The following is a 13,868-nucleotide window of genomic DNA, read 5'->3' as shown; positions in this document are numbered from 1 at the left end:
AACTGTGTTTATTATAATAACAAGCCCGGGTAGTCCTGCCTGCGTATGCCACAGGTCCTCCTAACATGGATGAGGATGTGGCTGAAATAAGGAGGGGAGTATTAATGTCAGGGGATGGGTGGAGTTGTCTACAAGCCCAGCAACCCTCACGCTATATATATTACTTAAGATCCCTCCCGGGTCTCTCATCTGGAGGACTAGCCGTCTGTCAGCACGATGCCAGGCAAAGCTGCGCCCATCAAGATGTCCTCAGCCAAGAAAGCTGTCAAGAAGGCGCCTGAGCCCGCCCCGAAGCCTGAACCGGTCCTCGAGGCTCCACCTGTGGATGCTCCACCTGTGGAAGTTGCTCCGGCTGAAGCAGCTCCCGCACCCGAGGGAGAAGTAGTCCCCGCAGCCCCGGCAGAAGACACCCCGTCTGCGGAAGGAGGCACCCCAGGTACCCTGGGACTAAAGGCACCTAAAAAATCTATCCTGGGAATGACATGCGGTGCTAACTGTTGAACCAAGATTACTAATCTGAAATAGATCTTGAACAGGTTGGATTTGGGCTTTCTGTTGCCAGTTTATTAGGTACACTTAGCTGAAACTAATTAAAATAAACAATAGGCTAAGTATTAAACACCTGTCAGTAGGATCAAACTTACTAACATAGACTAAGCTACTCAGTTTTACTGGAAATTGATAAAGTCGATGAGTGCATGTGCAAACACAGGGTTACAACTCCTCAACACAAATCCTTAATCCTATTCTATAGTCCACTGACTCCAACACACTACACATGCAGCAAAGGAAACACCAGCTACAACTCTTGAACCAGGTGGCTCATGCAGCAACTTTCAACCTCATCAGTCTTAAACCAAAATTGAACTGTAGCCTTCATTCAAGATGCAGCTTTAATATCCTCTGATGCCTTGCATCTCAAGAAATAGTATAAAACCATATGTGTGTACTCGTGATGCTGGTAATCAGAGGTAATTGAGGCTTTGAATCTGTGAAAATTAGGACAATTTTGAAACTATAGAAGACTGGAAGTTGTAGTACCCAGAAGTCATTATACTTCCCAATCTTAGTTTGGAGAAAAACAACAATAACTACATTAGTTAAATACATTTTATTCACCCTTTTCTCCTGGATCTACAGTAGACCTCTCCACTTGCCAACATACATCGAACATCTAATACACGTCAGTTCAGTATGTTACCAGTGATTGTTAAAGTCCCTGTATCCTGGAGCACCAGTTCTTGTTTGAAGCAGTACAAAATGCATAGGACTGGAAGTAGTTGAGGGACTGGTATTGTTTTTGTCTGCTAACCTCAACACGTAACCCCTAACTTCAGCTGATGCCACAGCCAGGGAGGGAGCTGAGTTTCCGACTCTTACTGAGTTTAAACACACAACACAGGCGGTTCACACGAACAAGCTGTGATGCATGATTTGTGTTTGTGTCCCACTGTGCACGATTCACAGTGTGCGTTTGTGTTTTACTTGTTCATGATCTGTTGTGTTTACTGGTATTTCTATTTGTAAAATTCATCCTGTGAAAGTTTTCATCTATGAGCTCTTTGTCTTTTTAACCAACCCAAGAGTTTTAACTTTGTGGTCATGTGATGGTCTTTTGCTGTGTGCAAATGTGTTACAGTGTCTCCAAGATATGTCAGTTTTTGGTTCATAAAACCGTTCTTGTCCCTGTGAATATTGGATGTTTCGTCCCCATTGCTCCATTCTGCTGCTTGCTTCAGCGTATCTGTATGAGTGTATCATGATCAAATTAGCTTGAAACTGATTGAATCCCTGCATGAGCAATGTCATAATGTAAGTCACTAATTGGCTTTCATAATGGCATTTTAACACTAGCTGCTGCTCCCGCTGCTGACGACGATGCTGCTGCTCCCGCTGCAGATGCTCCCGCTGACGGTAAACATAAACCACCACAGAGACAAAAACATGACAACTCAACCACAAAATACAAACAATCTTGCTTTATGCTTTATGGAAAATCTCATCGAACAAGTGCCATCCATCATTCTTCCCCTGATGTGAGGAATATTGGATTCTTAACAAAACTTTGAACCTTTTTCAGTGAAAATCCATATTGATTGGGCAGGAAGAAATGTCACTTTACATAAAAGATGCTCGAGATATTTTTAATCACTAAAACATTAATCTCCTGCTTGTTTGATGCTAGCTGCTGCAGCAGAAGCTGCTGTCGTTGAAGAGCCGCCAAAGGCCCCCACGCCCCCACCTCCTGCAGGTAACACCAACATTTACAGCTTGCTGTTACCTTGGTCGTAGCAGGACTTCCGTTTTAGTATCAAATCTTCACTTTTTAGAAGTTGGAAGTAGCAAATATTTGATATTTCGGCTTCAATGACAACTAAAACCATGATTTTCATAGCCAAATAGCTGCAGATAATTATCTGGGAATCATTACTAATCTACACTGTTTGAACCACCTTCAGTCCCCACCAGCGCTCCTCTGGACGTATCTGTGGATGATGTGGACGACTCCAGCCTCACCATTAAATGGAACCCGCCAGAGACCATCGGAGACTCCGGCCTGGACGGATACGCCATCGAGTACTGCAAGGATGGAAGTAAGTCTATGTATGTGTGCGTATGTATGTGAGGCTGCACCTGTCCCCAGAGTGTCAGAGGGCAGATGGACTCATAGCTGTGTCCAGGCCGTATACGGCAGGCAACATTTCACCGGCTGTCACTGTGCTGTATCTCCTCACACCCCTTTTAGAAGCACTCGTTTGCTCAGATGACAGCATGCCTTCTGAGATTTCAACATAAAGGCCAAAGCGGGCTCCTTATGTTCAGGTTGTTTGTAAACTTGTGTCGACAGGCAATAAACCACTTAACATGTCCCATTAGAGGATGTTTTACACTTTTCAAAATGGAAGAAAAGGTTTCAGGAGGAACGTGTATGTAAATAAATGTGTTGCAGCCTTAACAAGCTATTATGAAATGTATTCTGCAAAGTTAAAACTGCACTGAAAGCTACATACAGAACTTTACAGTACTTTAGTAACACAAAAACTGTGTTCCCCGCAGCAACAGACTGGGTTGTAGCTGAAGAGGAGCTGACCCCAACTAACCGCTACTGCATCAAGAATCTCACAGCCGGTGACCTGCTGCATGTGCGTGTGGTGGCTGTAAACCGGGGTGGACGCAGTGAACCTGGTACCCTTGCTGAGCCTGTGCTCATCCGGGAGATTGGTGGTGAGTAGCAGCCAATGTTTCACAAACTGACCAATTACGAGGGGAAGTCCAAACAGCCCAAGCAGCAATTGTATCTGTAGCAATCTTCTATCTGTGCAGCTGTACATGAGTGTAATGGTATGCAAAAGTGTGCAAGATGTCCATTTATCTGCAGAAGTGCCTGCAAGAGAGTTTTTCACTGATGTAAGGACAACTCATAAAAAGTAATTTCTCCAACTTCTTCATCAGGAGCTCGCTGGTGGTTGTACTGTAACTTATGACCTATCTGAAAAATGCTCAAGTTGCAAACAGGGAGGAGGAGGAGGAGGAGGAATTAACTGCCGGCCGGCTAAGATGGACTGCACAGATGTATGCACATAAATCCTATAGGTGCAGACAAGACCTTTCATTAGCTGTAAATCATGCTTACACTTGTCCACACATTTTCAGTCCTTCAAATAACGAGGTGAAGCATTCACACATTTTCTTCCTCACTGAATATTTTACTTTAATGAGATGAACATTGTTTTTGTCTGGCAGTGCAGGAAAGGACTAAAATAGATGTAACGCTTACAAGAACACATAACACAAACATTAAGAAATGATAAGTGAACATAGAAAACCAATATGTAAAAATACCAATATGAATATACATACTTCTTTAAGCACTGACGGTTGGACAACGGTCTGAACAATCATCTGCATTTATTAGAGACAGGTTGCACATTCATTGACAGTTAAAATGTTTAACTGCAGAATCACTTGCAGTTAAAATACATATTTGGAACAGAAAGTCTCTCCTCTCCTAGTATTCAGGATCATATACTTTCAAACATGTCTACTTCAGTGGTTAACTGCACTAAATTAGCTTCTGCTGCATCCGTCTTCAAGATGATTTAATGGAAGACTGAGTCGGGCAAAGGAAAACGTTTGGCTAATGAGCCATCTGGCAGCCATATTTTTTACTGACTTCAACCCTGTCAGTGTGACTTCACTGTCACTCTCTCTGCAAAATGTATGGCTGTGGTTCTCTAGCTTTTCCTGTCGTGTAGCACAGGTATCACATGTCTTGCAATAAATAAACACTCAATAATATAACATGTCTTCATTATGCCCAAATCAGATTCACTTCAAAGTCACTTTTATGTGATTAGATAGATTAGATTTCCTAAACTGACGTTGGTTTCATTACTGAAGCTGGGAATTTCCATCAGGGCTCACACTGAGTCACATTGACGTAGTTCAGACCTGAGCTGACATGACCCAGTTATCCACTTTCAGAAGGACAGCTTAATGTCTCTGAGTGTATTTCCTGGTCCGGGTTCAGACTGCAGCGAACAAACAGGAAACAAGTAAGTGGATAAATGCAGTCATGCCATAAGAACTGCTGGTCAACTGAGGGTAGTGACACATGAGCCTAATTGATGGATTCTGGGTGGCTTGTTGAGGGGTAAATTCAGCTGTGTGTCGGTCACACGCTGTCCCGACCAGTCACCCATCTACATACAAGCTTCACACTGTCATGCATATGCTGAAAGCCCCCCACAAAGACACTTTATCCAGAGACAAAGACAGATTAGAAATTGTTTGCAGGAAGACCTGCTGGCTGCTGGATGCTGTAATGCCAGCAACTCTTCTGGGCATTGCTGGGAAGGGGGCTGATTAGCAGGGATTACTGTTTGAGCCAAATCTGGAGGCAGACCTGATCCTCATAGGGATGGTTGGTTCCAGGGGGCCATATCTCAGCCTCTGCAGCAATGATATTGATACAAATGTTAGGACAAAGAGGATGACACACACTGGGCAAGAAACCTGGTCAGAAGCGGAGCAAAACGATGTACAGAAGGTCGGAGGGGAGTTAAATGAGAGGACATTTTGAGTGGAGGAGGAGAAACAGAGGCTGCTGCAAGGGGAGAGAGGTGATGGAGGGAAGCAGGTTTGACGTATCCTGTAAGCCCAGAGAGCTTTTCAGACATTTGCTGCCTATGCAGAAAACATGCAAGTGATGCTGTTCCTGATATTTAGCACGCGGCCATCCAACATAGTTGTTAAGTAAATGTCCATATCCTTTCATCCACAGCTAGAGCATACAAGCATTTATCACTATTGATATGGGTGTGTTCAGTTACCAATCTTTAGTCCTTCATGGTTTCTACATGTGATGTTTGACCACTCCAATTAGTTAAAAAGTGGTGACAACGTCCTGCTTCTTTGTGCCTTGCAGAAGGGAACACATGTCGGTATTTGTCCAAGTATCTCATCACCAGAAGCTATTTTAAGAGCTGCTGGATGCAGGGTCTTCCTCTTTTGCCTCTCTGCCCAGATACTGTACTTTTCCTCTTTCTTTAGCTATATTTCCTCTGTATGACTACTCATAATCATCAATGAGACTGTGACATTGATTGATTTTTGACTTTGATAACCACACAGATGGTGGACAGACTCTTAGTGGATTATTGTTTTTTTGTTAGCAAATGCTTTGTTTAGTATTTTTACGTGTATTGTATCTAATATTCTGTTCTTTATTCGTGTGTTTGTCTTTGTGTTAGTATGATAAATTGAACAAACTGTAATGTTAATGCTAATAATATTTAATTTTACAAGCAATGATTATTTGGATTCAGTTTTTGATTATCGATAAATCGATAGAAATGGTCATCTAGAAATTCTCAGAGCCCACAGTGATGTCTTAAATTAGCTTGTTTTTCTGATCCAGAAGATATTTTAATAGGCAAATTGTCCTATTTTAAAAGCTGAAAGCCAAGAGTGTTTGCTATTTTTGCTTGATTGAAACACTTAAACGGTTATCGTAATAGTTGCAGATTAATTTTCTGTCGATGAATCAGCTAATTCATGCAGGTTCCATGGTAAATTGTAATCATCATCCTTTATAAAAGGCTAAAAAAGTTTATTATCAGAAGTATTAAAATAGAATTTAGTGAGAAGTTTGGATGTTGGTCGCTCCGAACTAACTTGGGGGTTAATTTTAGCTCCTTAAGTCATGTTCTCTTGTCAGCCTTGCTGGTGGCTGGTCTATTTAGGTCTCGATGACCTGTCCTTTTGAGCAAACATAACCCCACTTTGAAGATATAAACGGGAAGTTTGTACAGAATTTGTACACTGCTGGCTGGTAATGCTAGAAAATGTTGTCAATTGGGGGATTTGTTTACGTAAGTGTCCAGGTTATGTCATTATAAAAAAATAGCCAAAGCAGATGATCGATGAGGCGGAAGATAGAAATGGCTGACTTTACTTATTGTTTTTCAGAGCGTCCAAGGATCCGCATTCCCCGCATTCTCAAAGCCTGTTATGTCAAGACGGTTGGAGAGCAGATCAATCTGGTCATCCCTTTTCTTGTAAGCTGCACGTTTACTCAGTCTGTATAGTCAATGAATAACATGTGCAGTTGGCAAAGAAAACTTTACAGACTACATCTCTTGTCTTTTTTTTTGCAACACGTCAGGGAAAGCCCAAACCTGTGGTGTCCTGGCTTAAGGACGGTCAGCTTGTGGATACAAGGGTCAACATCAGGAACAGTGACAAGGACAGCATCATATTTATCCGCCACGCTCAGAGGGAGGACTCTGGTGTTTATGAGATTACTGTTAAAGTGGATAGCTTTGAGGACAAAGCCACCGTCACCCTTCAAATTGTGGGTAAGTCGCAGGGGCTTATGTTTACACACAAACAACACACTTGGATGCACATGTGTGTGTGTGACAGGTGTGAAGGTGGACTTTTTTCAGTTGAATCTGCTCAGCTGGTTGTGCAGCTGGTTTGATGAATTGTTGGCTCTGAGGCTTGTGACTTTCTCCGGCAGAAATTCAAAAACCTTTGACCTGCTGTCAGCTGCTGCTGTTAAAATGTTTAGCCTCATGTTAGAGGCATTAGCATACAAATATATGGTTCACTTTTGATCTCCGGAGCAGACACATTTTATGCTGTGAGGAAAACACTGGTTATGATTTTAATCCTCTATAAATACTTACAGTAATGTGTCTCCTCAGACCGGCCCGGCAGTCCTGCCAGTTTGAAGCTGGTGGACACCTGGGGCTTCAACGCTGCTCTGGAATGGACCCCTCCCAAGGATAATGGCAACACAGAGATAACTGGATACACTGTCCAGAAGGCCGACAGGAAGACAGGGGTATGGTAGATGTACACCAGGCTAATCACAATGTCAGACTGTGTGAAGTTGCAGACATAACTTTTTGATTTGTTTATTATTAGTTAAAAGTCACTTCATTGACTAGGTTTACATCTAACAACAACAGAATACTGGGAATAATAACAGTAACATACAAACTGTGAGTTTAAACTTAAACGTGGATCTTCTTTGGACTAAATGCTGTATTTAAACATCAAATCCTCCCCACCCCCTTTTCTCCCAGTTACAATATGGATAAAATGGTCTCTAATCAGACGGTGTGGATTAGATTGCCATGTTTTTTCTAGGGTTTGCTTAACAGTCTATGAAAATGGCAATCTGTCTTTTTTTAAGTTGTGACTCGTAGTTGATGAGGGGAACTGGCAGAGATGTAACAGGATACTGCTGCCAGGGAGAAATGAAATATTTAACAACTACCAGCATAGAACCTATAATACCGCCCAGGCTACATTTGTAGGCGAGGACATACATATTGCTCAGACTGCATCCTAACCATCATCTAACTGCCAACCTGAAGATATCAGGCGAATGATGGGTTGATTGATAGCCCACTGGTGATGACCAATCCAATGGGGTCACATCACGGTTTTCTAACAATCTGTTGCGTCTCCACCTGCAGGAATGGTTCTCGGTGCTGGAACACTACCACAGGCTAACTGCCACCATCTCAGATCTCATCATGGGCAACTCATACTCCTTCAGAGTCTTCGCTGAGAACCAAGTGGGCAGAAGTGAGCAGAGCAATGTCACCAAGGGGGTGGCCACCATCCAGAAGACAGGTGACCTCCTTGATTAATTTTTTTAATTCTTCTAAGGTCAATGTGTTGATTATGATGAAGAGTTTATTGGCAGTGCTGCACTACAAGTGTGCACTACTTTAATGAGCTGCAGTAAGTGTATGAGAGTCTTGAATGTGTGATTGTGTGTGGTAATAAAGCGACGACTTGAGGAGTGGAAATGGCTTTGGCATTGCTTCAATCTTAAGTGGGTAGCTCTCTTGGCTACTGCTCAGCTACTTATGATATCATTTTAAAGAGGCTCGACAACAGCTGGCAGAGCAAATGTTGCTCTTTCTGTGTGTTTGTGCGTGTGTGTGTGTGTGTGTGTGTGTGTGTGTGTGTGTGTCCTGTGTGTGTGTTCCTGTGTGCGTTTATACAGTATTTATTTGATAAAGGGAGAGCTGTGTCAATTAATTTCTGTAACTCTCCCACTTACTCACTTCACACTGTAATTGGCCAGTGAAAGAGTAAGCTGGGTTTGACCTTCTCGCTATGTCCCTTTTCCTTCTTGACACAACTACTCTGTTATCACTTCCCATGTGAACAACCATATGCAACACTATGAATGCTTCCTAGGAGAGACCGAGTTAGATGTGTGCCATTATCCCCGTATTTAAACATCTCCCTCTTCTCTATGAAGGCCGGCCTCACTCCTTCCAATGAACAACAATGAACGAAAGATTACTAGTCAGATATAGTGATGTCAGAATTGTGAATGAAAGAAATTATGATAGCATGGGGAAGCGGAAGTTACGGAGTCAATTTTAGTGAGAAAATATAAAGAAATCCCAACAGAAAGAAAGTAAGTGGTGGAAGATCATTTCCCCTGAACTTTCTCCGAAGCTTTTACCATTTTAGTTAAAGCAATACTGTCACTTGAAGCCACACTGTGCAGCAAAAGTAACTTACTTTCACTTTCACTTTTATCCTTTGAATAGGTATAGACAGGTATTGTGAGAACAAGAAGTTCTTAATGAGTACTTGTTCCATATGTCCACAGGTATTGTCTACAAGCCTCCCGAGTACCCGGAGCGTGACTTTAGCGAGGCACCCAAGTTCACAACACCCCTCAATGACCGCGCTGCCACTGTGGGATACACCACCAAGCTGCTGTGCTCTGTCCGTGGAAGCCCTAAGGTCAGACACTCTTAACTATAGACTTTATATAATGATAATTATTATTATTAAAATAATTACAAAATATAAAATTAAAGCTGTTGATACACACACTGCACTTTGCATAAAAGCTCATGGATCATTATAAAGTTTCATGTGTCATGCCCATCCCCCCTTACTTTACCGTTTTTAGGCAAATGTGCAGTTTGTGCTCATATTTCCACCAACTATAGTGTATGTTATCAGAATATTGTGTCCAGGATCACAATAGTGTTCCTATTATGCTTCACTAATAGGAAATGCTAACAGCTAGCTTTTTGACCACATGCTCACTTATAACAAGGAGGGGCTGGGGAAATCTCTAGAATAGGGTCATGTCTAGTTGATATTTTTCAAATTGTGGAAGCTGAATGTTGCGGTACATTTGGTTTTCTATATTTTCAGCCTAGGGACCCTCAATAAATCATTTCAGTGTATGATACACTACTTTGAATGAGGTTTCAATGTCACTGCTATAAACATCCACTGTTGAAGTGCTTGCACTGGAATGTTTATGAGAAGTTTCAGTATGTCTCTCACTGTTCTTGTCGGCTGCTGCTCTGGTTAAACATATCTTTACAGTAGTCTGGCTGTCGCAGACGGCTTAGGGGGCAAGTCATGGTGGAAATGTGGCTGATTATGCGTCCTAGCTGTCCTTGACTACTCAGCAGGGACAGCAGTGGTTGAACAGTCTGCACATTAAAGTGTATTGGAGACAAATCAGACAGGAACTAATGTAGGCTCCGGGCCAACACAAGGACTCAAGTAAATAAGGACTGGTACCAGTAGATATAGGGCAATTCCCAGAACTGTGAGTACTGTATGTTTATGGTTCATACAGTGAAACCCTGGCTCATCACAGGCGTCTGAGTAGAGTAGACCCACTATGTCTAATTGAGTCTTTAGTGCCTGTCCCTGTGGACCAGCAGGCAACTGAGTGGTAGCAGCTGTGTGCAAACACATCCACTGATCATCTGTAGGGGACCACAGACAGAAAGACATTCATTCTTTGTAAGTGTACTTACATATGAAACTGCTTTCATATGTAAGTATTTACATTTACACACACTCAAATGTAACTCCTAACACATTTCTATAGGCCACATAATTCAAAAATAATTATGAACAGTCAAATAACATAACATACAGTTTGGGTTTATTTTATCTATAAAACACTCCCTCTGTCCCTTTCACCAAGTTGTGCATGCTCTTCCTCTCTCTTTCTCTCTCTTGCATTTTTTAATCTCTCTCTTTATACAACTTCTATAAATTAAATTATTCACACTGGGCACTTGTGTTGGAGCATATGTGTGTATATGGGCTCTGGCTCGGAGTCCAAAGTCACTGAGGACTGCTGAGTGAGGTCCAGCAGAAAAGCCTTTAGTGTGATAAGTTGTCCTGCTGTGTCTGATAAAGAGCTGTCACAAACAATGTCAGGGACTACATGGGTAGCTGTTAGAGAGAATGTGGAGATAAGCAGGGAAGACAAAGAAGAGACAATGATAAGGACTATGGTCTGCTGTCCTGTCATGGCTAAGTGGAGATTAGGCTGTAACACAGAAGGTACTATTTTTGCCAGCTGTCCAGACAGCAGCAAAGTTATCAGTGTGACTAACATCCCCACACATTGATGCCCAAAGACAGAAATGTGTATGGGTGTGGATGGGTTAACATTGTCTTACCCGCTGTCTGTCAATTAAACGAAAATAAACATGTTGGTGCATACGGCAGTGTCACACCTGGTATTTTCATTTGGATTCATCCTCTGGGGACCATGAAGATTTGTAACCAAAAGAAAAATCTTTTTTTCCATAAATCCATCATGCCTTTTCAGACTGATTCCTAAATTCACGCATTGATGCACCGATCCAAACTATGATGTCATTTGATCATATATATTTTGGAGTGATACACCAGACTGTTCCACTCATTTAGGACTTGCAGTTCTACCAAGATAAAGAGTACTGGCAGCATTACCATGTGTTTGCGGTGTTGGTTTGCAACAACATCATAAGCATCGGCAGCATCTCCCCGCTGCCAAAGGCTCAAATATGCAGTATGTGGTCTGCTGCCCAGGATTAAAACATCATCATCGTCTACCTCATCTATCAGAGAGGGCAATAGTGATGGGGAAGATTCAACAGATGACATTTCTTTACACTTCTAAGTGTTTGCCCAGCTTAAGTAACCAAGTTAAAGTTAAGTAAGTTTTAAATTAAACAAATCCTTTTAGATGTTAGACCCTGCACCTCCACATCCTGGTGCTTACATGAAAATATCAAACTTGCACAATCATTTTTCAAAAGTCAATTCAATTAGTATTATGCCGTGCATCTAAGAACAGTTTCCAGTTTTTACTTTATGAAAGAATAACCTACATGCAAAATGTTTGACCTTCTTTACCAATCTAAACTCGTGCAAATTCAAGAACTTCCTAAAATAGAAGAAAGATCTATTTAGAAAACTTGTCGTAAGCAGCAACTCAGAACTAAATATGTTTCACACATGAGGAAGTGTTGTACAAACTCTTCTGAAATGTCTCAGCTTAGCTGAAATTCAATAACCAGAGTCACCTTGCATGAAGAAAATCCATGCAGGGAGAGTGTCACTGAAGCCCAGAGCAGCACATACTTAAGGAGACTTGTATTACTCCCACTCTACCCAACTGTCACGCTCAGCACGGATTGTCTGAGCTCACTGGGTTGACAAGTACTTTTGATGTCCAATGCGAAATTGGAAAGACTGAAAGTCAATGTCGTAATGGTAAATAGATATCACTTTAGAGACCACCGCTCAAATAGAAATAAGTGAAATGCCAGAAGCTTAAACTGTTCAATAACATCAATAGTCAGAGCTTAGAGCTTTAAAAATAAGCATGTTTTTTTGGTTTTGTAAATTGCTGAAGTTAATACTTAAATGATATACTTGAAAAAGTTCTCAGTTAATGTACCATGTAATGTTTCACACCGCTGCACTGGAAAGTGACAAATCAAAAGTTCACTCTATATCACTGCTTATGTTTTAAAAATCAGAACAGCTGACACTTTTTTTCTTAACATCAGCATGTACGGGGAGGAAATGTTTGGGAGTTGGATTTAGGAGTGGCACCTCTACAAAACATAGGTGTACATAGGTATATTTGAGGTATACTGTAATTTATAAATGTCTCCCCTCGCCCTTTCAGCCTAAGATCGAGTGGTTGAAGAATCAGGTGATCATTGGAAACGACCCCAAGTATCGTCAGATCTCGACCCAGGGCATTTGCTCTCTCGAGATCCGTAAGCCCTGCTGCTTCGACGGCGGTGTGTACACCTGCAGAGCCAAGAACCAGCAGGGAGAAGCCGTGGTCTCCTGCAAGCTGGAGGTCAAACGTACGTATCTAAACGCAAATGGAGGATAACGTTTTTAAAATCTATTGAGGTTGCAAAATCTCTCCAAAGACATTGTTCATCATTTTAGGATATACACGTATTTACTTTCTTGCCAAGAGTTAGATGAGAGATCGATTCCACTTTAATGTGTGCTAAATATGATTCTCAAACCAGCAGCTGGTTAGCTTTGCATTTAAGACTGGAGGCAGGTCCAAAGTTCACTAATTGACAAGTTATATGTTGTCGTTTTTTAATCTGTATAAAAAAAAATAATAGACATGTTGTGGTTATATGGGGGGTTAAGTTTATGGATTAAACAAGATAAGACATGTCAAACAGTGAGCTTTAGAGGTAGACTGTCTTTGTTTCCTTTGGACAGAGTCAGTCGGATTGTTTCACACGGTTTACAGTCTTTATGCGAAGCTAAATAGCCGTTGACTATTGTTTGATATTTTCCTTACAGACAGGAAAGTGGAATTGATTTTTTCATGATCTCTCAGCAAGAAAACAAATGAGCGCATTTACCAAAATGTCAAAGTAATCAATTATATTTGGGACATTCTGAGAACCTGTTATTGGTCCCAGTTGATGATTACAGCTTCCATGTCTGCAAATTTTAACTAATAATGTACCAGAACTTTATTCCATTAAAACAACATATTTATACTATTTATTCATCTCCTGACAGAGGTTATTCTTCCAGGTGCTGACAAGGAGAAGGGCAAATAAACCAACACCCAGAGGTAAGAAACACAGAGAAATATCCACTGCTGTGCAAGACAGTATGAAAAAAAAAAACATATCACCAGTTGGTGCACATTTCATTTCTATATATCTTTCTCCATTGTCTCATAAACAAAATATCCTTTAATGTCTGGCTACTAACAATAACACTGCTCATTTCTGCTTTGACATATGTATAAGATACTGACACAGTTGTTTGAGATACAGATTGGAACACTGATAATACTCTTGCCCTGCATTGCAGTTCTCTTAAATTAAAACCAATCAAAGCTCATTTGTCCTTCCCTCTTGCCCTCTTCTCGCCTTCTCATCTGTGCAGCCCACTTCTGCTCCCTCCTCATTTCTGCTTTTGGATGTGGTAATGTGGCAAAGATTAATGTCAGTCAAATAGAAATACCAATTTTTTTGTTTTTACAGCGTTAACATTTCTATTTATACCTCCACTAT

General features: G+C 41.3%; 1 protein-coding gene across 1 annotated transcript; it reads left to right on the top strand.

Annotated features, from left to right (window-relative positions):
• Positions 1–216: 216 nt before the first annotated feature.
• mybpha (myosin binding protein Ha) lies at positions 217–13,406 on the top strand. The gene is made up of 13 exons (XM_054608691.1): positions 217–436; positions 1,338–1,383; positions 1,853–1,914; positions 2,186–2,251; positions 2,460–2,594; positions 3,058–3,225; positions 6,472–6,560; positions 6,668–6,860; positions 7,212–7,351; positions 7,992–8,151; positions 9,152–9,288; positions 12,491–12,677; positions 13,366–13,406. Exons 1-13 carry the CDS (start codon positions 217–219, stop codon positions 13,404–13,406), a joined length of 1,644 nt encoding a protein of 547 aa, XP_054464666.1.
• Positions 13,407–13,868: the final 462 nt, after the last annotated feature.

The sequence above is a fragment of the Anoplopoma fimbria genome, chromosome 12 (genome assembly GCF_027596085.1).
Source record: "Anoplopoma fimbria isolate UVic2021 breed Golden Eagle Sablefish chromosome 12, Afim_UVic_2022, whole genome shotgun sequence".
Lineage (NCBI taxonomy): Eukaryota > Metazoa > Chordata > Actinopteri > Perciformes > Anoplopomatidae > Anoplopoma > Anoplopoma fimbria.
The sequence above is the reverse complement of the archived record's forward strand: the minus strand, read 5'-3'. Positions and strand labels throughout refer to the sequence as shown.